Here is a 26,205-nt window from a genome sequence, read left to right on the forward strand (position 1 = left end):
CGACATCGCCATAGCCATCCCGGATGGCTACAAAATCACCCAGAAGGACCGTGTCAAACAAACCGGAGGAGCAATCGCCATCATCTACTGGAACACCATTAGCGTCACGACCAACACCAAAAACACACTCACCGCCGTCGAACACCTACACTTCCAGATCCACACCAACCCCCAGACCACCCTCAGAGGAACGCTCATCTACAGACCCCCGGGTCCATGGACACAATTCAGCGAAACCATCGCCGACTTCATCAGCCCACAAGCCCTAGCCTCACCAGAGTACATCCTCCTAGGGGACCTGAACTTCCACCTGGGGAAAAACAACGACAACAACACCACCACCCTGCTCGACAACCTTGACAACCTTGGACACCCACGGACCACGCATGCAACCCGGGATTCATCCTGGACTCCTCCCTCACGATGACCAAGCAAGTCAATGCGGTCTCGTCCTCATGCTTCAACACCGTGCGCATGCTCCGAAAGATCTTCCGGTGGATCCCCACTGAAACCAGAAAGACGGTCACCCAGGCCCTCGTCACCAGCCGACTGGATTACAAGAATGCCCTATACAGGAACCACAGCCAAACTTCAGAAATGGCTTCAGCGCATACAGAACGCCGCCGCACGACTATTCCTCGATCCTCGGCATCCCTCGCCATAACCACATATCCGCGCACCTTAGAAACCTGCACTGGCTCCCCGTCAGCAAGAGGATCACGATCAGGCTGCCCACCCACGCACAAAAAGCACTCCACAACATGGGCCCCGAATACCTCAACAACTGCCTCTCGTTCTACACCCCCACCCGCCAGCTCCACTCCACCAGCCTCGCCCTCGCCACCGTCCCACGGATTCGCGGAGCCACCACCGGAGGAAGATTGTTCTTCTACCTGGAAACCAAGACATGGAACTCCCTTACCGCACACCTACGAAGGACCCAGGACCATCTCACCTTCAGGAGACACCTCAAGACCTGGTTATTCGAGCAGTAGCGGCACCCCCCTCCCCTCAGCGCCTTGATACCCTCACGGGTGAGTAGCGCGCTCTACAAATGTATTGATTGATATATACAGCACTTGTTTGGGTAAGCCAATCCCTAACACATATCAGAGAGAAATATTCATATTTCACCTTATTCCTGTTATTCATATTTTGTACACCTTTTTCCATAATAGTATATTCAAGTTCAGTTATTGCACTGACCACATAGGGAGTAATTTAGATACTTTTGGGTAGCTTGCCAGCCCACCAGATCAATGGAGGCTCTGGCCTCCACTCTCTCGACAGAGAGCCTTATGCACTATATTAAGAGACCCCCACCTGAGGTGGAGGGGTCTCATAGCCTTCAGAGCAGTAGTTACTCTGAAGTCAGAACACTCTCTGGGTTTCATCATTATTTCGCCTACTCTACAAAGATGTTTTTTTAAAAAAATATAACAACTCCCAGTGCAGAAGTTTGTTTCTAAAAAAACAACAGAAACAATGGATACGATGCACAGGATGATGTCTTACTATTTATTGCAGGTATTTTCTGATATCACACTGTGGTCCTGGGCAGGTAAATCTAGTGACATTCATCATGCTGCCTTAAAAATCACCTGGTGGTCCAGAGGTATACCTGCCACTAAGTCAAGGATTTCCGCTGGCTGGGTCAGCTGTGGATCCACCAATAGAAACCCAGTTGTTCCTCTGCCTCCATACAGGGCAGGAGACCTGCAAGTTTGGTGGTGTGAGAGCACCACTAAATTATGGTGCTGCCAATCTCTAATTGAAACCTATAGTTTGCTTTTTAAATTATTACAGGCCAGGTTGCAGCCAAAAAATCCCACAATCAGGAGATCAGGAGTAGAGTTCACTGGTGAATTATTTCCCCATTAGCACAAATATTTGCAAAGAATATTGTTATCGGATGAAACATTGATTCAGACTTGTGACCATACAGTCAAACATATATTTTGCACCTAGCAAGAACCATATCAACCTCTTAGGCAAATTCAGGGGTACACTTTCCTTTTATATTTCAATCTCTTACTTTTTTAACCTTTAACAGGAACCCTATGAATAAAGTGCTTTTAAGGTATCCCTAGTAAATGTTAATATTGTTTGATTTGACCAATCTACTTTTCAAGTCATTACTGGGTGTCTGGAGGGATCCCCAGTATCGAACAGCAAATTTAAGTTAAAATCTCCAGCAAAGATCCCCTTTTTATGGGGTCATTTCATCACCGGCCTGAGGAGCTAGCCAAATGGAGAAGCCTACCACCCCTAGGGATAGGTGAGGGCTCTTCCTCAGATATTTTCTGTATCCCATCTGGCCCGAGAGAGTTTGGGTTACATAATTGGTATCAACCCTAACTCCTAGGAACATTATTTTGGTAATCATTACAACCTGTGCTCCACTGTGGGGAATCAATGTATTGAGTATTTAAAATCCTCTTTGCTTGCTGGGTGTATCCGAACAATTGACCCACTACAGATGCATAGAAATTCTTGGTCCACAGCTCAGTAGTTTATGCTGCCAATGTTGCAAACCCTTGTATGACCTTGTGGTGTGTAGCCTTGGCATCACTGTTTTGCTATCAGTTCACACGATCTATTACAAGCAGCTCTCCTCAGATCATTGCCCTTACCTAGGCCTGGGTGGTGAACCTTGCTCCGTTTGCAGAGTTGGCAGAGTTTTTTGCACTCCGTGGAGCTCGTAGAGTGCAGAAAACTCCGCTTTGCATAGCGCAGCGGAGTTTTTCCCCCGTAAGCGATTGCGAATGGTAAGTTCGCGATCACGAACGGTAAGTTTGCGAGCAGCCACTCGGGTAGAATTTCTAATCGAGTGTCAGGAATACCACCACAAACTACAGTTCGCACTCCACTCCGCTACTTGCGGAACTTCGCAGAGTTTTTTTGGTAAATTCACAGCCTTCCACATAGCAAAATTCTGCAGACCACGCCCAGGCCTGCCCTGCCCTTTGATAAAGTACATTCCTGTCCTTATGTTGCCTGTGAAATCTGTAATGTGATTTTTCATAAATTCGATAGCCACAATATGTTTCTATTTTAGCACTTTAAAAGAGGACTAAGGGGTTTTCTCAGGGCTGTCCTCTGTGTGTTTCTGCAAATGAGGTGTTTCCATCTCGCTTTCTGGAGGACTCTCTGCTGTTGTCAAGGAGCTAGAGTAAATTATATATACCTCATGTTAGACTTGTCAACCTTAGGGTGGTCTTCTCCAAGTCTTTTTGCCTCCACATTTTGCTGAATCTTGTTTTTGGCATTAGGGCTCTGAGCTCTTTACCACTGATTAGCAGTGCTAAAGAGCATGTGCTTCTTCCCTAAACATGTGTGTAATTGGTGTATACCTGGTTGACACATTTAATGTACTTGTTAATTCATTGTAAGGTTGTATACCACATAGCCAGGTCCTGTAACTTAGTTGCTACTGGAGGGCTGCAGCACAGATTCTGCCACCCACAAAAGTAGCCTTTCAAACCTGTCTCAGGCTGCCACTACAGAGCCTGTGTGTGTAGTTTACTGCCACCTTGACTTGGCATTTAAAACTAATTGCCATCCCTTTTATTACACATAAGTCAACCCTAAAGTAGGCCCTTGGTAGCCCTAAGGGCAGGGTGCTATGTAAGTAAAAGGTAGGATATGTACTTTTATGTTTTGCCTGCCTTGGTAGTGACAAGCAGTCTATTTTGTTTTCACCACTGCGAGGCCTACGCCTCTTATCGGTTAGCATTGAGAATTCCTTAATACTTTCAAGCTGTAATTCCTGGTTAGAGAGGAGTAGCTTTTTCATGTTGCATATGTTTGGAATGGTAATGATAAATCCACACTGGTATACTGGTGAAGTTGGATTTACCATTACTGTTTTAGAAATGGTACTTTCAGAAAGTAGACATTTCTCTGCACTTACTACTCTGTTTGCCTGACAGCCTGTCTGCAATGCATATCTGGGGTTGGTGACAGCTACGCTTTGTTTCCCTCTAGACAGCCACAGCACAGGAAGGATAGGTGTGTCTGAGTACCCATCTACATAAGTCTACATTCTGATGGCCCTGCCTGGGCAGAATAGAACGGGGGGCCAACAATTTACTTGAATAGGCAGTGTCCTGTCCCCACACCAAGGACTCATTACCCCCTACAGGTAGCCTGGTAGACAGGGCTGGGCTGAAAGGGATGTTTGTACACTTCAGGCAGTTACTTTCAAGTCAACCCACATCAAAGGCGCTTGTGGGTCTCTGACTCCCTAATGAAAGACACTTCTGAATCTTGAACTGAACCTCTGTCAGAAAGACTGCTGTGCTGCTTTAAGAAATCCTCTTTAGACTGCAGACATGAAAGTTCTGTTTTCCTCTCACATTGCCCTGCTTCCTGCTGCTCTCTGACTCTGCTGAATGAAAGTTGAACTCTGGCTTCACTCCAAGGTGTCTCAAATGGTGTGTTGGCTTGCCTGCTGTTGTTTGACTCAGGGAAATCAAAGTCTTTACCCCTTTTCCTGTGCCTGGTTTGCTGGAAGTGGCCAAGATACTTGCAACACGGATTGCGATGCATTTCCGGTCTGCATGTAGGAGAACCGGAGAACCGGGGCATCAACTTGTTTCCACAAGTAAAATAGGCATAACTCATTGGAACCATCACTTTGCCTCCCAAGACAGATGCTTTGGACAGTATATCGCCAACACTGCAGCTTGGTGAGATCAACACATCCCCTCAACTGCATCACAGAATCTGGTGCATTGCTTAAAGCCTCTCGACTCCAGCACTTGTCTTCGGTCTGACGCATCACCTTCACTGTGTTAAGGAGATTGACGCATCTCATTGCTGTGACCAGGAAAGGTCCTTGTTCACCTGGGTGGTACCTGAATCTGGCCTGCTCTTCTATAATAGCAGCCCGAACTTTGCTGTGGTACTGCATGACCTAAAGTAACCTTTTAGCGCCACTTGCTTCTAAGCAATTTATTGCATTTATTCGTTTAAACCTCAACATCTCAACTTCTATACAATGGATTTTTGTCATTGTGTTCATGTTTTGGTTATAATATAATAATCATTTTTTTATAAACCTATTTGGAGTCTTTATATGGTGCATTCATTGTGTTACTGTGTGTGTGTGTGTGTGTTGCACAAATGTTTTACACATTAGCTCTTTAGATAAGCCTGACTGCCAAGCCACCAGAGGGTGAGCAGAGGTTATTTTCTAGTGGGTACTTACCTTACCCTGCCTAGGATTGTGGCTTTTGCTTGGACAGGGTGCACACCTTTGCTAACCAGAAGCCCAATTTCCAACACCTCAAGCTTTTGTGCCAGGATTGTGTTTTCTTGCAGTGAAGGCTAGCAACTTGTGAGGCCTCATATGATTGGCTCTGGTGTGCTTCATGTGCACAGTCACACACTGATCACAAATGGAAGAGTTGGCTTTCTGTAGCAGTGACCCCTTTTGCATGACCACAATGTGCTGAAGTCTCCCTTTTGCATGCATACAATGAGCTGATGTGTACTGCTTTCCTACTAACCCAATATGCCTTTCTGTAGCATGGGTAGTTTTGAAATCTATTGTAAATAAATATATCTGCATACCTATTTATATTTTCTGTATTGTGTTGAAGGAGAATAATTCTTTATGATAAAGTGTTAAGATGTGTGATATTTTGGAGTGTGGGTGCCAGGTCTAAAGGATACAGTTCTGTCTACTAAGATTGGTTGCATCTTTAGCAGTCAATCCGTGTCTTTATGATAAACTTGAATTTCAATTTTAATCCAGATCTAGGTGTGTGTAGTTTCTGGGTTTAATTTTCATGTGAATTAACTGGAAATCATACTATTTTGGAATTCTTTTCAAACTTTCCCTGCACCATATTGCATGCCCCTGAGATTTCTGTTTCCTAAACCCCGGGATGACCTCATGAATAGGAATAAAGAAGATTTTGCATTATTGGGAGCCTATTTTTGCAGAGACGTTTTCTGGGGTGTGTTCATAACTATACTTTTTTTGCTATCTCTGCAATGCGTCCTACTGTCTTCTGCAGTTGAGTTGCTTGCAGGGGAGTCAACTGTGCCAATACGTTTATGTAAATAAAGGTCTGAGTAGTTATATTTATAGATTCATATTTTATTGATATGATTGGCTGCAGTGGGTGTTTTCCAATGTTTATATTTGCTTATGCCTCTGACAGTTCTGGGCTTCTCAGCTACTTCTGCATTGTGTGTGGGTGCGTGTCTGTGTGTGTGCAGTGCAGATCACAAAAGGCTGGTTTCCTGGAATTTCCTTGCAAATATAAAGGGATCTAGGTTTGTATTGAATGCAAATTTGTGGACCTTTCCATGGTGTATTCAAAGGTTTTACGCATTTTTTTATTGGTACAGCAATCAGAATGTTTCTTGGAATGCATATTTCCATATGCAGCATTACTGGCTTATGTGGAATGCTAGCTCTTGAAGTTAGGTTTGCATTTGTGGTCATTGTGAGCATGTGTTCAAGCCTCCAGAAATAGATATGGATGAATGTGTACATGTCTTTGTATGGTAGTACTGTTGCATAGTTGTGGGGCATTCATTTGCATTTGAATAGTATATTTGATATGTTTTTTGCTATCCAAAACAAATGTGAGCCGAGATTAAGTTTTCTAGAACCTCTGGCAAAAGTACAGGCCCAATGCTAATTTACCTACTAGTGACAGGGGAACCTGGTGAACTATAGCCCATGAACCAACTGAGCATTACATGAGGATGGTGTATCCTGGGTAATGATTAGTCCTGTGAGACACAAAGGATTATTTGTTGATACCCTGAACTGTAGCATCCTCCCCGCCTGGGTTTCCACTAATGACTACACCACACAAAGAACTTATTATAACACGTCTTTATTCTTCTGCGTGTAACAGCAAACTCAACATTCTAAACCAGCATTCACTTCACTACACTCTAACACTTAATTCATTGTCCATCAAGAGGTAAAAGGATTCCATCATTGCTAACTCGTACAATACTACATGAACCACTTTCCACCGATGCACTCAAGAACCAAGAATATGTTTTATGATTTTTATTAAAATCAACATCCTCTCCTTGGCAAGAAAATGTGTGTGGTTGTAACTATACAAATGAAGAACATAGGTAAAATAAAAAAACGTATAATAAACAACATATTGACAATCAATGCAACACTGTAATGCTATTTCAGAATTACCTTGAATGGAAAAGATGGATTCCATCCCTGTCCTCTAAAACATCGTTTCTTGCTTCCAGCGTAGCTCTTTTAGCACCAAAAGGTCCGGTGTAAATTTCTAAGTTTGCTTCTCACCCTCTCGCCCCCATAGTTTACAGAAGTGTTGTTCTCTATGAAGAATGTTTTTGTCTATCTCTGCACTCAGTAGCATTGGGGTCTCAGCAACCCTATAAGGTCATGCTTGGTCTGAGATACCTGCCTATGGCCTTCACAAAGGAGGTTTACAACTTCTGCTTGCTCTATCAACATCCAAGAAAGTCAAAGATTAGCCTCTACCTTTTGCTTGTCTGTAACAAGATTAAGTACACTTTTCTAATCGAAAAGGGAAGGACTTCCATGGAAGGATGTTAATTGCAAGAATTATCATAGTAGTCTTTTTCATACCTTCACTCAATTCTATAAAGCCCTAAAAATCATCTAAATGCATATTTGTGAATAATTAATGCACTATAAATCTCTAATTAGGCAAATATGTGTTACATATGTGCAGACAACATTAAAAGCAATATACCTTTGTAAATGAAAAATGTGCACCTGAAATAAATGAAAATATGAAATGCAATTTAGGCACATATTCAGAAATTGCTAAGATTTTGTCATACGGTTTGAGTTTTAGTGCTTGCACATTAAATTGCCCTGAGTATAGGTTGGTGGTAGTTAATATCAAGGAGAATGTTTTCATGCCTGCATCAGCCTGCACCAATTTCCATGGGTGTTGGGAGACTCATGGGCAAGTTTTTGGACATGAGTTATGCTGGGTGTCTTCGCATAAGTCTTACTGCACTCCTTTGACTGGACTTTTTATGTTATGTTATCACTGCTTTTATAGGCTTTCCGATCTGTGCTTAGGCTATGAATTGATTGGTTTGGGCTCACTCTTTTTGACTGACAGACAAACGTGTGTATTCTACTCTTGCTTCAATTTGTGAAGAATATTTTCTTATTTACTCTATGACATCTGACAATGTTTCTGGGTTTTGGTCTCTTAATCAAAATTCTAGGAAGGCCAGCCACTGCAAATTTGATTACAAAAAATAATTTTTTTTTCATTAAACCACCCTATCCAATTGAATCTAAGTGTAATGAAGTGGTTCTACCCCTAGGTGTTGAAGTCTTGGGCCCTCATTATGACTTACACGGTACTGAAGTGGTGCAAATTCTGCACCCGTGATTACCGCTATTGTGCAGTAACATCTCAACAATACAGTGCAATTATGGGTAAATTCCATGGAATGGGGAATACCTGCGCAAACCTAGTTTTGCCGGGTGTAAAACAGCACGGAATTCCCTGTTTTGTGCAGTTAATGCTCACATTTACCACCAGATCTCAGCAAATAGTAAATGTGAACCAAGGCCAAGTGCTGGGCGGGTGGAAGGAATGTGGTTTGAGAGCGTAGTGGGGAAGAAGTGAAAGATGCCCTTGCTGGGGGAATCGTGATTTTACCAGCCTGTTGTTCAAGCTAGTAAAATATAATCTGGTGCTCCGACCCTTGTGATTAAGTGGTGTAAAATTCCATGTGGTAACTCCACTTTGCATAACTTGAAATGAGCCTAAATTAGTAAATCAATCCTTTTAATATTAGTTGGCTTTTCATAGCTGATTGTCTGTATTTTAGTGTAGCTCCTGCACCTTAATTTTCTTCCTTAGCTTAAAGATAAAGTGTAATGCAAATCTTGTTTAATTTACCTAATTTACTTGGGCAAACTCTCTATTAAACCATTTATTAAAAAAACAACGGGGCATATTACCAAGCAATAGCGATAATTATCGCTATTGCTTGGTTAGCGGGAAAAAAATATCGCCGAGGATTTTTACCGCTGAGATACCTTGATATTATCAAGGTTTATGTCAAAAGCGTTAAAAATCTTGCAAAATGCATGAATATCGCTGAAAAATCAGCGATATTCATGCATTATCGTGACAATGCTCTTAGCCATGTTATCCACCTTCCATTGGATAACATGGCTAAGAACTGTTTTTAGCAGGCGTTAGCTTTTGGAGATATTCGCACTTAGCGCGAATATTTCCAAAAGTTGTTAATAGGAGTTAGAGATGTTAGCAACTGTTTTCAGTCGCTAACATCTCGGCACGTCCACTTTGCATGTCATTAGCGATAATTATCGCTGACATGCAAAGTGGGCCCCTAAATGCCCGCTATCGCCCACAAGCTGTCGCTAACTGGTGTTAGCGACAGCTTGGTAATAGGGCGATAAAGTTATCGCCGCATTAGCGGGAAAAAGTCCCGCTAATGCAGAGATAATGCCCTTGGTAATATGCCCCAACATTTTTTCATGGCTGGCTGTCTCTCTGTTTATAGCAAAGCCCATGTTTGAATCTATACTTTTCGCGAGTCAATTGCCTACTTGTAGTACAGTGAAAAAAGCATTATCTACCAGACTTAGACAAACAAATCCTATGTACTAATAATGTTTTCCTTCCTAGCTTGGTACACAACAATGAATGGATCTAATAATAATCTCAACCAACTGCTTTACTTGTTGTGTTCATGTTATGCACTTTGAATCCATCTGCATTTTCTTTGCTACTGTAATTGAGTTTTTTTGTTGATTAATCTTTTGTAGCTCTGTGTGCTTCTATTTATATTTATACATCTTGTTTTCCAGGCAAAAGACGCTGATCTCACTTCAAACATTACTTACCGCATACGGACCCTAGAAGCCACTCAGTTTTTTGCTCTGAATCAGTTGACCGGTCAGTTGTCTCTTCTAAAACCGCTGGATTATGAATCATTTACGGGAAAGGATGCAGCATATACCTTTGTAGTCGAGGCTTTTGACATAACTGGTAGCATGCCTCCCGGCCTCGCTACAGTCACAGTCAGAGTGAAGGTAAGTGTTCAAACATTCAATCCCACATTGCTGTGTGAAACTAAAAGCAAATGGTTGTAAGACAAGCACCATGACACTGTATTGCTGATACTTTCTATTTGCAAGTTGTTACAGATCCTTTACAGTACCGGTCCTCAGTGCATGGTGTTGACACACTTGCAGAAGGACAGGAAAGGAGGACAATGTCACGGAGTCATGCAACTCTGGTAACAAATTAACATGAGGGTGACTTCACAGATTACCATCAATCAATCGAAATCGTAATTTCGGTTAAAACAAACCATAAAAGATACATAAACATATATATAATTCTTAAAAACCAGGAATGCCAGACAATTTCAATTTTTCAAGACCAATTCTTACAGTCAATTAGTCATAATTTCGCTCTTTAAAAGGTAATTGTAATATTAAAATTACCATCACATTTGAAATCCAAATCTGTTTTGCCTCTGTGGGGTTGATTTGGAGCTCAATGCAATACTAGCTGGTAATTGTGCACCAGAACAATATGGTTAACTGCAGTATTTACCAGAGCCTGTATTACAATGAGGGGGCACTTTCCCTGTAAGCACCACGGCACACCTTCATACTGGTACGCCTTGTGCAAACAGGGAAATTGGTCCCTACTACTGTGAATGAGCTATTCTCAGACCAGCCGCCAACTCACACTGCCCTGAGGGCAGCGCATTCAGGTGAAAGAAGGAGATGTTGTTTCCAAGAGTCACCAAAAGGCAAAAAGTTCCACCGGACCCCGGGAGCCGGCCGCCTATGTCGGGGGCGATCTCAGGCCACACCAGGGCAACAAGACTTTGGGAGGGGGCAGGAGCCAAGCGCCCCCTCCCAGTCCGCGCCACCACACCGCCTCTCGGGGGCCTCCGTCAAGCAGTTCAGGGAGTCACCGCAGGCAGCGGTTCTTAAGATCAGTGGCTCTCACCGGCAAGGCTCCCCTCCGTCAGCAGCAATCGTTGGCGCTGTGGTTGCGGCCGGAGGCCCCGCCTAGTCAACGCCCCAGCCTCTCCATGTTGTAGGCCGCAAGAGTGGGCGCAACTCAGCTGGCCGAGCGAGACTTGGGGAGGGGGCAGGAGCCAAGCGCCCCCTCCCAGTCACTTTCTTTGCCATGGGACCTCCTTGGCTGTTCAGGTAAAAACCTCCCTGTCCCTTGCTCCTCTTCCTCTTCTTCCTCCTCTTGTTGTAGGATGATCTGAGGAGGTGGTCCTCTCTTCCTAGGAGGAGGTGGTGGTGGTGGGGATGCACCAGCTGAAGCTACAACACTTGCTATTGCTAAGTGATGAAAAAAGGTCTTCTTCTCACAAAGATGAAAGTCAGAGTGAGGAAACAAGGAGGGGTTTTCATCATTTGGGACAAAAAATAGTTCTAAACCAATGAAACGTGTTATTTTTAGGTCACATGACCTAGCCTTACATAATTAGGAACCCAAAAGTGAAATGAACCAATGAAAAGTTTTATTAACAAGTCACATGACCTGTTATGCTTATGTTACGCGCTCTGCGACGCGCTCCGGATCGCTTCCGGGAAGCTGCGCTTCGCGCCTCGCGCACCGGAGCACTTCCGGGTGCGCTAACGTGGCGCGTCATATGACGCATTACGCGACAACGTAGGTCCAGAATATAGTCAAAATGTCTCCACCAACCAGCGGTCGGAACACAACCCCTTTCAGCAGTCCAAAAAGTTCTGTTAAATGACAACAGAAGGGACAGGCAACAAGAACCATCAGTCAAAGAGGGGAGGGCAAGTTCTTCTCTACCGGGTCACGTTGGGGCTCCACCGGAACTGATCGAATTGGTAGTCTACAGTGTTTCTGGATGTTTCAGACTGAAGCTGGCGTCAGTATGAGAGCACCCCGTGGCTACGTCGTGGCCATTCCGCGAGCAATCATGGCAGTCGCTCCCCACCGGAAGTCTGCGGGAGTCGGGGGCCCCGGTGACTTTTGTAGAATCTTCAAGGCTGAGGGGACGCTTTTGGGAATGGGGCCCATGCCCTAGCAGTCAAGCGTCCGAGTTCCAGAATTGCCCAGAGCCATCCTTGCAGGCCAGGCCCAAGTCTGTGGAGCCGACCGCCATTTCGTGAGCTCCGTGGCAGCCGCCTGTCGCTGTACCGCAAGATTGGGTGCAATTCCGTTGGATGGCGGGTGAGACGCTGTAATAGCAAGAGCAGGCGCAATTCAGCTGGCCGAGTGAAGCGCTGGGGTGTAGCTGAGAAACCTCCACCTGGGGAGGTGGGGGAGGCTCATTCGCGCCGCATCTCCCTTCTAGTGCACCCCACGCCGTCTCCTGGCGCAGGTATATGTGATGGTCAGATCACGGTACCGCAGGACGTGTCTTCAGGTCAAACGGATTGTGGGACAAGGTGTGGAGCAGGCGCAATTCAGATGGCCGAGGGAGGCACTGTTCCGCAAGAGCGGGCGCAAGTCAGCTGGTTGCGTGAAGCGCTGGGGTGTAGCTGAGAAACCTCCACCTGGGGAGGTGGGGGAGGCACGTTCGCGCCGCCTCTCCCTTCTAGTGCACCCCACGCCGTCTCCTGGCGCAGGAATATGTGATGGTCGGACTAGGGCACCGCAGGACGTGTCTTCAGGTCGAACGGATTGTGGGACAAGGTCCAGAATGGAAGAGTCACCAAAAGGCAAAAAGTTGCGCTTGATCCCGGGAGCCGGCCGCCTACGTCGGGGGCGATCTTAGGCCACACCAGGGCAACAAGACTTGGGGAGGGGGCAGGAGCCAAGCGCCCCCTCCGAGTCCGCGCCATCACACCGCTCCTCGGGGGCCTCCGTCAAGTGGTTCAGGGAGGCACCGCATCACATTGTTTTCCAATGCAGTCAGGTCCACAAACAGCCCCCACTTACTTTGAGAATAGTGAAGCTGCAGCAGGTGCAAATAAGCTTCAGACAGTGTTACAAGCACTGCTCTGAACCCTCAACTATGGCACCCAACATCCAGGACTTATGCCATTTGTGCAAGGCAGTGACATTGAAGCATCTCAGGGACCAAGCAACATACCATATCCAGAGTCCTTCCCACAGCCTCTGCCTTCCTTCTTACCTAGTTATTGTTCTTTCACTCCCACTCCAGGCTTTTAGTCTGTGGATGGAAAACCATGAACCTACACTCACCTATGAAAATCTCACTATTGATGGTTGATTTTGAGCCCCAAATACAAAGGCTTGTTTGGATCGATGTTGCAGCAGGCTGCCATGTAAATAGTTATTTAATAACACGTTTTACCCTGTTACTTGTTGATTTTCAGCCCCAAATACAAAGGCTTGTTTGAATCGATGTTGCAGCAGGCTGCCATGTAAATAGTTATTTAATAAAACGTTTTACCCTGTTACTTTGCTGGTGTGTTGTATATATTTATAGTATTTGCATAGGGTTTGTCGTTGTTTTGGGTGGGGTGGGCGGCGGAGCCGAGCTGTCTTGCAGCCATCATGGTGTCGAGTTCAGTTCCTCTCACTAGATTCGTATTTCTCATGAGGGGTTATTCATAATGTTTCTATTTTAGCAAGGTCAAAAAGAGATCCCATTAGTGGCCTACTGATTTTGCTTGATTACTTTTGTTTTTTTAACGATTTTTCACTATCTGCAAAGACTAAACAGAGTATTGCGACTCTGTGCTTGTTTGGAAATAGAGAATGAACCAAAGAGAACCAATTCCAAAACAATAAATGCTAGGATAACAATCAATCAAATGGAGAGGGAAGCAGGCACGACGGATTACAACGGGGGCAAAGGCCTGCGTTACCTACCCTTCACTATCTGCAAAGAGAGAATACTCCTAAAAGAAAAGAGGAGGTGGGGCAGCGTTCAAAGCACATCAGCGTGCATAAACACGAAAATGTTTTTACCTACCACGTACTTGACATTTTAAAGCTTTTGATATTTGCTATCAAAAAACCATTGAAATTCACTGAAAAAACCATAGGTTATAGACCATATATAGTTTGGAATTAGCATTTACAAAACCTTGAAAATTCACTGAAAAAACCATGGGTTATAGGCCATATATAGTTAGGAATTAGCATTTACAAAACCTTATTTTACTCACACAAAACCATTGAAATTTCATATATAGTTAGTTGCATTAACTATATATCGCGCACCCGCAATCCACTGCTGATCATGTCACATATTACATCATTCATGACATGATCAGTGACATCACTGATGACATCACTGATGACATCTCAAATGACATCACTGATGACATCTCAAATGACATCACTAATGACATCACTGATGACATCACTGATGACATCTCATTTGACATTACTGATCACATCACTGATGACATCATTCATGTGATAATACGGTGAACCTCTTCAGACTCTGATATAATCTTAGATACACTCAGAGTAAACAGACACTCACAGACTGTCACTCATCCATGGAGTTACTCACACACCTAGTCAGTCATGCAAAGAATCAATCACACTTCCATTTCCTCAACTACAGGTATACACACCTTACTTATTCAAACATATACTAACACATATTTACTCTGTTATACAATCCCTGATACAAGTTCACAATGATCCATACAGCCACTCACACATTCACTGGCTCTTATGCACAGTTATTTATATATGTCAACTCTCACATGTACTGTGTTTTACATATGTACTTACTTTGACATGTAGCACTGAGATATCCATTCACTCACTAATACACTAATGCACCCAGTCAACCGCCCATACAACTGTTTCCACATGCACTTTTGAATCCATACATCTAGTGAATCAACTGCTCACACATCTATGCACATAGTCACACACCTCACAGCCACCCCCACACACACTCACTCTCACATACAAATACTTGGGCAACCAATCAATAACCCATATACTTAATCATAAAGCTACTGATCAACACATGCAGCAGTTTACAGAACAACAGATATAATGATGCACAAATTAAGACAGTTTAGTCACTAACCCATGCACTCAGTGAGACACATTTAATCACTCACTCATACAGTCAGTCATGCACCTACTAAATCCTTCATCCAGACACTTATACATCCACTCATTCTTCAATATGTAAGACATATTTTGACTTTTCAGAAAAATACAGTCACTGGATGTTGTCATCAGTGATGTCATCAGTGATGTCATTTGAGATGTCATCAGTGATGTCATCAGTGATTTCATTTGAGATGTCATCAGTGATGTCACCAGTGATGTCATCAGTGATGTCACTGATCATGTCATGAATGATGTAATATGTGACATGATCAGCAGTGGATTGCGGGTGCTCCATATATATGAAATTTCAATGGTTTTGTGTGAGTAAAATAAGGTTTTGTAAATGCTAATTCCTAACTATATATGGTCTATAACCCATGTTTTTTTCAGTGAATATATATATATATATATATATATATATATATATATATATGTATATATATATATATATATATATATATATATATATATATATATATATATATATATGCAACACAAACTCGAAACCGAACTTCCAGAAATCCTCTATGCTCAAGGACACCACCGGAAAAGGAGACGAGAGCCCACCCAAAATATGCAGGTGAAAGTTATTTATTCAATTTTTAGCAGCCTGCCAGCATAACGTTTCGGCCTACCCAGAGGCCTTGATCACACAACGCTATTAGAGGAGCAGTCAGTATTTAAAGTGCAAAGTGCAAGTAGGTCAGTTACATGATTGGTTGTCACAATTGCCAACATGAATGGAAATAGAAAACATACTACTTATGGGTTTAAAAACAATGTTAAAAACCTCATATTTGTTAATGTGGAATGAATATCACAAAATACGTTATATTATAAAAGACAGCAATCTGGCAATCCTTTAAAAAAATTATTAACGTATAAAAATATCAATGAATAAATTCATGTCATTCTGATCTATACAAAAATAGATACAGTTGAACCGAAACTAAGACAAAGTCCTAGGATAATTAGATCCAAGTGGGTTAAATTTATATTAACATTTATGATCCAAGAATTGGAAACAACCATAAACCCTGCGGCAATTTCAGTGCAAACAACATGTACCTTATGTTCAAGAAAATGTGTAAAACGTGCTGGAAAAACTATTTAAAAGACCAAACTCTTATATATTAAAAATATAACTAAAAGCAGATGTATTAGTTGTTCAAAACCACTGTACTGTACAACGAAGGAGGCACGGCACCATTGTTATTCCCCTAATCAAAAATTACAGCAATGGGAAGTTTTTTACAACTAATTGTTTGTTGTTCAATTAACAATGGTGCTACCGTGGTAATATATATATATATATATATATATATATATATATAACCTCCTACCGAAAATCCTTCGCCTTTTGCTTGGGTGGCTCACAGCCGGTATTAATATAAGTTACAAAACGGCGTTCCAAAGCATGCACTCAGGTCCAATAACAACAGCACATGCGTGAAGTCCAAGTTGTAAGGATTATTTACGCCATAAGCCCAACGTTGGGCTTATGGCGTAAATAAACCCTACAACTTGGAATTCACGCGTGTGCTGTTGTTTTTGGACCTGAGTGCACGCTTTGGAATGCTGTTTCGTAACATATATATATATATATATATATATATATATATATATATATATATATATATTACCTACTGGCGATAGCCAGTAGGTATATATAGTTAAGATTGGCTACCATAGGAAATTCCGAACATTCTATTGGGAATAACTTTGGCGCCGGTTGATGAATGTGCGTGTAATTTTCCTTAAAATGGTCTTGCTGCGCTCCGCTCCTTCCCTGAAAGTTTCGGGGGGATTCGTGAAGTGGGGGCTGAGAAAAAAGGGGGGTCCCAAAACGTGTTTTTTCCATGTTAATTTCCATAGGACGGTCTGACAAGTCTACAGCCCGAACCGCTGAACGGAATTACGCCAAACTTGGCAAAATTGTAGGGACTGGTACGCAGATGTGCCTTTGCTATGTTTGGTGAACATTGCTCCAGTGGTTTTTATGAATATTAGGTTCAAAAACACATATATTTCTTTATGAGCTTACGGGTCCGCGCACCGTACGCGTACCGTACGCGAACCGTACGCATATGTGCGCGTACCCTAACCTGCGCGAGCGCGATCCTGATTGGCTGGCAGTCGACTGTCAACATTCCAAACTGTCCAAACCAGGAAGAGTTGGCCACCATCTTGTTTCTCAGGAGAACTGAGGCAGGTAGAGACCCCCAAACCCCCTAGCCCTTCTCAGGGGGTCTCAGAAGGACCCCCAAGGGCAAAACAATAAAGAAAAATCACGGGGTACGCGCACGGTACGCGTACAAGTGCGCGTACCGTGCGCGTACTGTGCGCGTACCCCATGATTTTATTAAAAAATAATTTTGCCCTTGGGGGTCCTTCTGGGACAACCTGAGAAGGGCTAGGGGGTCAGGGGATCTCTAACCTGCCCCTTTTTTGCATTTTCCACTCTTGTTTTGTGCTCTACTGAGAAATTAGATGTCTGCTCAGGTGGTACCAGAAGGATATTAACATATAAAAACATTATTCGCTAATAGAATTTGCATTTACAAAACCTTTGAAGTTTTTTGAAAAAAAAATAGGTTTCATGCTAGATATAGTTAGGAATTAGCATTTAAAAAACCTTGCAAATTCACTGAAAAAACCATAGATTTCAGGCAATATATAGTTAGGAATTAGCATTTAAAAAACCTTGCAAATTCACTTAAAAAACCATAGGTTTCAGGCCTTATATAGTTAGGAATTAGCATTTGAAAAACCTTGCAAATTCACTTAAAAAAACATAGGTTTCAGGCCTTATATAGTTAGGAATTAGCATTTAAAAAACCTTGCAAATTCACTTAAAAAACCATAGGTTTCAGGCCTTATATATTTAGGAATTAGCATTTAAAAAACCTTGCAAATCAAATTCACTTAAAAAACCATAGGTTTCAGGCCTTATATAGTTAGGAATTAGCATCTAAAAAAACCTTTGAAATTCACTGAAAATACCATAGGTTTCAGGCCTTATATAGTTAGGAATTAGCTTTAAAAAAAACTTTGAAATTCACTTCCAAAATGTTTTAGGGGTGTTATAGTTTGCTGGACATTTCACCCATACAAAACCATTGAAACTGCTCCTATATCGTTAGTTGGACTAACTATATTTTGTGCACCCACAATGCACTGCTGATGATGTCACATATTAGATCATTCATGACATGGTCAGTGACATCACTGATGACATCTCAAATGACATCACGGATGACATCACTGATGACATCATCCACGTGACAATCACATACACTTTCTCATACACAAGTAAAATCTTTCATCACTCTTTGTAAAATACAGAGCATCATATTTGAATCCCTTGTCACTGCAATACAAGTATCTAAAAACCCACTCAGTGATTCATAGATGTATGCACACATCTAATCACTTAACTGTAGATTCACTCGTACATGCTGTCAATGAACAATAGAACACTATCAAAAAAACATATACACCTCTATCAACATTACACAGCAGCACACATCTTATTCACATATGAAGTCATCCTACTCACTTAGGCAAACAATGGATCATACTTGCATACTTACTTAACTACACACTTATACAAACACCACTTCATCTATTCATTTAGATAGTAAGTCATACTTAGTGAATTATAAAATCATTATTACAAGTATATTGTTATCCATACAGTCACTCACACAGTCATTGAGTCATATGGATACTTATTCATATACAACAACTGACACATACACTGCCTTTTATTTTTCTAGTTTCTTGGACATGTACCATTGAGAAATATATTTGCTCATCACCACACCCTTAAAGAGATTCACTCACCCAAATTGTTAGAACATGTAATTTTAACTTCATATATCTACTGAATCAACTATTCACACTATTCATAATCAATAACTAATATAGACTTTCACATAGCTAGTAACCAACTGGAGAACCAGTTTACACAACAACTGACAAAGTGATACAGATATTCGCACAGTTTAGTCCCTATCCACTATATTTAGTGAGACACTATAAATTGGTCATGTACACAGTCAATTACACTGCTACTAAATCCTCCATCCAAATATTTATTTATATATATCCACTCATTCTTCAATGCAAATTGCTATTTATATAATGCATATTTAAATAAAGAAGCAAACCAAATTCACTGGATGATGTCAGCAGTGATGTCATCCGTGATGTCATTTGAGATGTCATCAGTGATGTCACTGACCATGTCATGAATGATCTAATATGTGACATCATCAGCAGTGCATTGCGGGTGCGAGAAATATAGTTAGTCCAACTAACTATATAGGAGCAATTTCAATGGTTTTGTATGAGTGAAATGTCTAGCAAACTATAACACCCCTAAACCTTTTTTGGAGTGAATTTCAAACTATTTTTAAAGCTAATTCCTAACTATATAAGGCCTAAAACCTATGGTTTTTTCAGTGAATATATATATATATGTCGCAACGGTCCTATATAAAATGCCTTTTTTTTGCTCCGTTTGATGAATCTTCAAAAACTTTCAAAATAAAATGCTTTTTTAATTAGTTTATGCATGAAAAGTTTCCGGGGTGATCCACCAAGCAGGGTTTGACAAAAAGGGTGGTCTCAAAACGCGAAACCCCCATGCCTCAAGGTAACTATAACTTGCACTCTCGACATGCACAGCTAATTATCCCACATTATGAATAATTCATGACATGTTACATAACATTATTAATAACATCACTGCAATATTTGAAATAACATCATTGATGAGAAGACTGTGGATGGTGGGGGCACAAGTTATATTTACCTTAGGCTACAAGTTATAGGTACCAGAGATAACTTTAACTGGTGAACTTCAGTGTTTTTTTAGTTTAAAACGTTATGTTGCCACTCAAACTTTCACCAAACTATAAAGTCACTTGAACCTGTGCTTTTTTTCAGTTAATATATGTATATTCATAATGTAACGGCTCTCCCAGGAACTTGCCAACCGCAATGGGCAGGTGCCCTGGTTGTGAGGGTGACTCATGTATGTATCTGTTTCACCTCTTCTGAAGAAGAAATGGCAAGCAGTTGCAGGGTTTCCAGTTCATGATTTCTTTAATGAATACAAGCAAACATGCTTTAATTGGAGGGTTAATTCATGGGCAACAAAAGAGGAGTATGTGGTCCTAATACCAATAGTATGCACCTGTACACCTAGTTTGCCATTTGCCTGTGGCATATAGTTCCTGCTTGTTCCGGACTGATCCAGTGCCACAGCAGCTGCCTGGGATTTCCCGCTAGGCTTTTCCCAACCGGGTTTTCCCACTCACCATTCTTCCTGCCAAAAGAAACCCCACCCACTCCAGGACCTCCCTAATGCATGCCGCAGTACGACTGCACCACTTGCACGGAGAAGGCCTGCCAAAGACAAGCTTGTCTGTGCCTGTCCGCACCTGAACTCAGTACAATGACGCCTAGCCCTCCCCTCCCCTGAAGATACATCAACACTGAGCTCTACACCCTCGACTCCAGACGCTGCAAAAAACGCAGTCACTGCGCCGCCCCATGCTCCACTATAGGACCTTCCACCTACACCCACTGCCACTTCATCTGTCACTAAAAACTCACCACCCCCACTCTGAACAAAAACACCAACTCGCATGCACCTTTCCCAACACACCCTCACTATACAAGCATTCCACATATTTATGGGACCCCATAGATAACCTCTCATCTGACATAGACTTCCTCATTGAGACATTGCTCAACCCCACATCCACTCCAGACATTGCCAAAGCGATCCCCATGGATTTAAAATCTCTCACCAGGAACACATCAACAAACCGGAAGGAGAAACAGCTATCAGCCACAAAGAGACCATATAGTGTACCACAACCACCAATACCACCACCACCCCCATGGAACATCTCAGTTGTAAGCCCCACATGGACAACAAGACATCCATCAAAGGCACCCTCGTATAAGAACCCAGACCTGCGCTCCAGCTTCTGCAACACCATCACAGACTTCATTGTGCCTCCAGCCTTAGACTCAAAGGACTACATCTTCCTTGGTGATCTAGATATCCACATTGACAACCCCAATGTCAAAAACACAGCACAGATCCTTAACAGTATGAGCAGCCTCGGATTGACCCAGATCATCCATGACCCTACCTTCCCACCACTCTTACCTGTACCAGCCATGACTGCTGACACCCCACCAATACCAGAACCAACTTCAACAGATGCATGACAAACGCTGCTGACTGATGAAGAACAACTGCCTGCAGCATGGTCCAGGTCAGGTGCTACTAATCAACGGGTGCATCAGATAAAAGGCTTATTGCAGCAAATTGTGTCACACAGGAGTTCCTTCATTTGGTCCCTTGAAGTCCACTTCTTTATCCTGGGTATAGACAAGAGCAGATTCAGACCTTCTGTCTCCTCACAGGTCTAAAATAGCTGGTAAAGTCCTTTTTTTGTTCATCCACAGGGCGGCAGAGTGTTCTGAGGAGGGTACCTTGGTGTGCAGTTTTATGACTGGAACCAGCTAATAGATCTCCCTCCCTAACCACTGAGGAAAAAGTTCCCAGGGACTATCCTAACCTACTTCAGCAACAGTTCCTGTGTGCCCTACTGTAAACATTTCACAGTTCACCTTACTCCCTAAGTTCAAAATAGGGAGCCCATTCACTCCTTTGCAGAGTATGTGTGCCCACCCATGGGTGTGGCCAGATAAATGAGCAGCCCCTCTTCTTTGGTCACTCAAAACCAGAGCAGGGGTAGCTCTCCTCCAAATTAGTTTGGTGCTAGTCTGGTAGGGGGAAAAGGGTTGCCTGCTCCAGACCTCACTTTAACATTATATGTGGAAGGCCAGGCCCCTTTACAAGTTAATGAAACACCTGAGATCATACAAAGTGATCTTCCTGCAAGAGGAAGAAAAACACATCCCTCACCCAGGCCATTGTTCCTTCTCTGGGATCAGTTTCCACACCTCATTCATGTCAAGCTCTGGCTAGGTAGCTGCTGGAGAGCTAATGCAAATTAGTCTCTAGAACATCTAACTAGGGTAAAGGTAACTTTGAATTATTTTTCCAGTTGGTCCCAAAGCCAATATAGCAGCAGTAATATTTTAATCTACACTTTAGTTTTCCTTAAAGGGAAGTCAGATAACAGTGAGAATATCTTTTGGGGCAATGTCCTTGTAAGGACATGTAAGCATAACACATTTAGGCTGCAAGGCCTACAAAAGAGCCACACATTCTTATTTAAAAGGAATGTTTTCACCTGTTGAAAAGGGTTCTTTTGGCAAAGCAGATGCAAGTTTAAACTGCAGCAGTCAGGCTAAACTAGTTGGCCTGAAGACATCATATTCTAGGGTGTTACAGGAGACTTAAATATGCCAATAAGGGAATAGCCAGTTGTTTTCATATTTTAGGGGACCAATCACATACAATGGCCTCAAGAAAGAAGTGCCCTGGTGTGCAGAGCCTATAAACCAGAAATAAAATTCAGCAAAAAATACATGGTCACTAGTACTATGGAACAGAATGTGTGTATTGGCTTTCATGTGTTTCCCTTTAATGTAGGCTGTCCTCTGACACAAATCAATTGAGTACATGAGTGGTGTAGGATGTGCTTGGTTCTTAAATTACAATCCATTTCTCAGGGTATTATTTTGAAAAACTGGCAAATCTAGGAGTACAAACTTTGATGGAGGACTGCTCTGAGAACAATATATATGATTTTGATCTTTCATTTTAGCTACACCTTGAGGTTGCTATGTGATATATGGACAGAATGTGAGAACACTTTTGTAGGAAATCGGAGTATTAGTTGAGGTGGGTGAGAACACACCTCAATTAATATTAACAATCCTTGTCAGGGTGAACCACTAAAGTCACTAAATAAAACTGTGCTTAACTGTCTGGTAGGTGGGCACAAAGCGGTCAGCTTTAACTTTGAGGAAATATATAAAACATGTATGCAGTACTCAAACAGCAATAAAGTACAAAATAAAACACAGACAAATCCCAAACGAATAAAAAATAGAGTAAATGTAATACATAAAATGACATGAAAAGGATAGAAATCCAATAACTATAACCGTAGATATACATTTTAAAAGTTTCACTATAGGATTTAAAAAAAGCACAACATGCCAAACACTGTTATCTGGTCATACTAGAAATGGTCAAAGTCAATAGTTAAGGCCGACTGTGATGGAGCACAGGTCAGATAAAGGGAACAGATACATCTAGTGGAAGGTTTACCTTGTGGCTTAGAAATGTTTTTGGGGGAGGAAAAGTGGTTGCAGATGATCTGAAGTAGGGCTCACCAACATCATGTTGCTAAAGAGCAGGGTCCCAGGACAGTCATTGACAAAGGGCGTAAAGCTCCAAGCAGGTGAATTTTTCTGTGCCCAGGGAGGCCTTGATGTTAATAGGCTGCAGCTCGGCATCAGTGCCTCTAATTTTGGGCCAAGGATTTTTGGGGGGAAGCCAGATCTCCCAATGCAGGGCAAACCAGCAAGCTGTGGCTGACTGGTGATTTCACATCGACCGTTGTCACTTCAATGGTAGTCCTGGTCTCTGACCATTTTCCAGGCACAAATTTGTCACAAAGTTTATGAGTTCCCCTTCTTGCTCTTTGGAAACAGTAGGAATACACTCTAACAACATACAAGGGTCCAGGACTGAGGGGGGGTGGGGGGGCATTTTGAGTTTCCGACTCACTCACTTCAACAGAGGCCAGCAGCCGGGTACGGGGCAGATCCAATTGATACTTTTCACCTGTGCAGTTGCAGGGAAAGGTCTTGAAGGCTTCTTGTGTTCCTGTAGACCACACAGTAGACCAACCAACGGACCCTTGGAGTCACTTCCGGGGTCCTGGGTTAAAGGATAGCAGGTCCAGCGTTTCCTTCAGGTTTCAGACAGCAGAGCTGCCCTTTTTCTGATCTTCACACGTCCAGGATTATTCTGAGGGGAGGTCTCTGGGATCCACCTTCAAGAGTAATGCCAGCCGATGGCCGGTGGCCGGAGGCAGTCAGTGCATGTAAGATCTGTGAGGCGTGGTAGGGGGAATTGGCATATGATGACGAGGGAGAATATAATTTAAAAAAGGAAAAACACTTTTAAAAAAACACTTATCTTGCACTCTCCACATCACCGACCCGGCAAGATAAGTGTTTTTTAAAATGTTATTTTATTCTCCCTTGTCATTTGTCGACTCCCCCACACCCTGCCCCACCGCTCTTAACTGTACTGGCAGCGGCTGGGTGGAGGGCAAGACTTTGTCTACTCCTTAAACCAGTTCTGGTCAAATTCTCTACTCCCACTGGGTTTCTTACTATCCGGACTAGAGAGACAAAGAGGAGGTAGGCCTAGGTGTAAGTGTTGTCTGCCAGTGACAACGTAGGCATCCGTTGAGGCTCAGGATAAAGGTAGGCACATCCATTCCCAAGCCATCCTGTCAATGGAGGAGTTTGCCTCCCCACTCCCAGGGAACTTTGTCCACTGCCTGGACGCAATTTACATTTCACCACAGGGGACCATCAGGGGTGATGGAACAGCTGGACACTGTCAGGAAACCCTTTTGGTTTTAGGAAGAAACATTACAACTTTCTAGTGTCATTTCCAAAATAGTACTATAAAATATGACTTGACCATTAAGTTGAATTTTACGTTACTATTTATGAGTCCTTGAATCATTTTCTTGTACTCCCAAACTGAATTTAGCACATATTAAAGGTAAAAGTTTAAACCTGCATCAATCTATTGAAGAGCCAGCCTTCTCACAGTGAAAAATGGCTTTGTAGTGTATTCACTGACAGGATATGTAAAACATAAATTATTATATAAGTCCTGCTTTTTAAATACTGTGCACCCTGTCCTATGGGCATTTAAAGCCTACCTTAGGGTGAATCCTAAGTATTAAAAATGAAAGTTTACGCCTGGCAAAAGGATTATTTTGTCAGGGCAAGATGACAGTGTAAAACTGCACACCTAGGCTTAATGGACAGGCCTGGGGACATGCTTTACAGGGAAAGAGTGAGTGGGGCAATGAGTGCTGCAGCCCACTAGTAATATTACATTTCATACCCTGGGTACCTGTGATATCATAAACTGGGACTTTGATTAAAATAACTGTGCCAATTTAGCATATGCCTACTGTAATATGTTTGAGAGGAAGAGGACAAGCACTTTATCACTGGTTGGCTGGTTGGCTGGGAAAAACTGTTTTCCCGAGTTCCTTGACCAACAGAAATGATTCCACAACAGAAGTACACAATCTGGAGTGAATCTGCTGCAAGGGCAAATTTCCAACAACGTTCAATATATATTACTGAGTAAAACACATCATGAACTGCAACACCTGCAGGATCCCAGCTCCAAAACCAAAGAAAAAGTAAATTGGTTAAGCTCCGGCTGCTTCCATCTATGTTTGGTGCAGATCACTGGCTCCATTCAACTGCCAGTATGATACTTCTGGCTGTTTATTGCACATGCTTCCGGGAGTGAGAAAAAAACTGAAAAGGAGAAGGTCAGGAAGGAAGGAAGGAAGAAGGAGAGAAAGAAAGAGAAAGAGATAGAAAGAAAGCTGGTGTCACTTTGTGAATCTCTGAGTATGGTGGGTGTTCTGAGAACTTTGTAATAGTGCCCTACATCTCTAGTTTCTAAATCTTCTAGTTTCTAAATCTTTCAGTTGATATTTCCTAAAGCTCTAGTGCATATAACTGCCAACTTTATTTACATTACTTCTGGTGGTGCCACAGCCCACAGTGTCACTTCTGTGATATCACAGAGGTCACATTTACACTTAAAGCTCAGCCCTTCCTCCTGTAAAATTTGGACACAGGATTCTCTTTCTCTTGGTGCTTTTAACCGCTTCGCCACGGAAAAAAATGACGCATGCACAGTTTGGACGGCCCCTGGCCGTCCGACACACACGGCAATCGCAACACCGGGCGGCTGGAGGCCGTCCGACGCATCAAAAAGGTTAAGGACACATTTTATAGTCATCTATCTATCAGTCATTATACTTTTCAGAATACGTTATATTAAGGTCTAGATGTACAAAGCATTTTTATAGTCGCAAATGCTCCGCAGAAAATTTTGTAACAGCACAGTTCTATTTGCAATGTCCTAGACTCAGTT

General features: G+C 42.5%; 1 protein-coding gene across 1 annotated transcript in view; it reads left to right on the forward strand.

The window, feature by feature from the left end:
* Positions 1-26,205, forward strand: part of PCDH15 (protocadherin related 15) — a 2,701,201-nt gene that overhangs the window by 1,991,686 nt on the left and 683,310 nt on the right. Inside the window, exon 20 of the mRNA XM_086921939.1 lies at positions 9,851-10,075. Within this exon, the coding sequence (XP_086778065.1) occupies positions 9,851-10,075 (225 nt within the window). The remainder of the gene's footprint in view (positions 1-9,850; positions 10,076-26,205) is intronic.

Source organism: Lissotriton vulgaris, chromosome 5 (genome assembly GCF_964263255.1).
Source record: "Lissotriton vulgaris chromosome 5, aLisVul1.2, whole genome shotgun sequence".
Classification (NCBI taxonomy): domain Eukaryota; kingdom Metazoa; phylum Chordata; class Amphibia; order Caudata; family Salamandridae; genus Lissotriton; species Lissotriton vulgaris.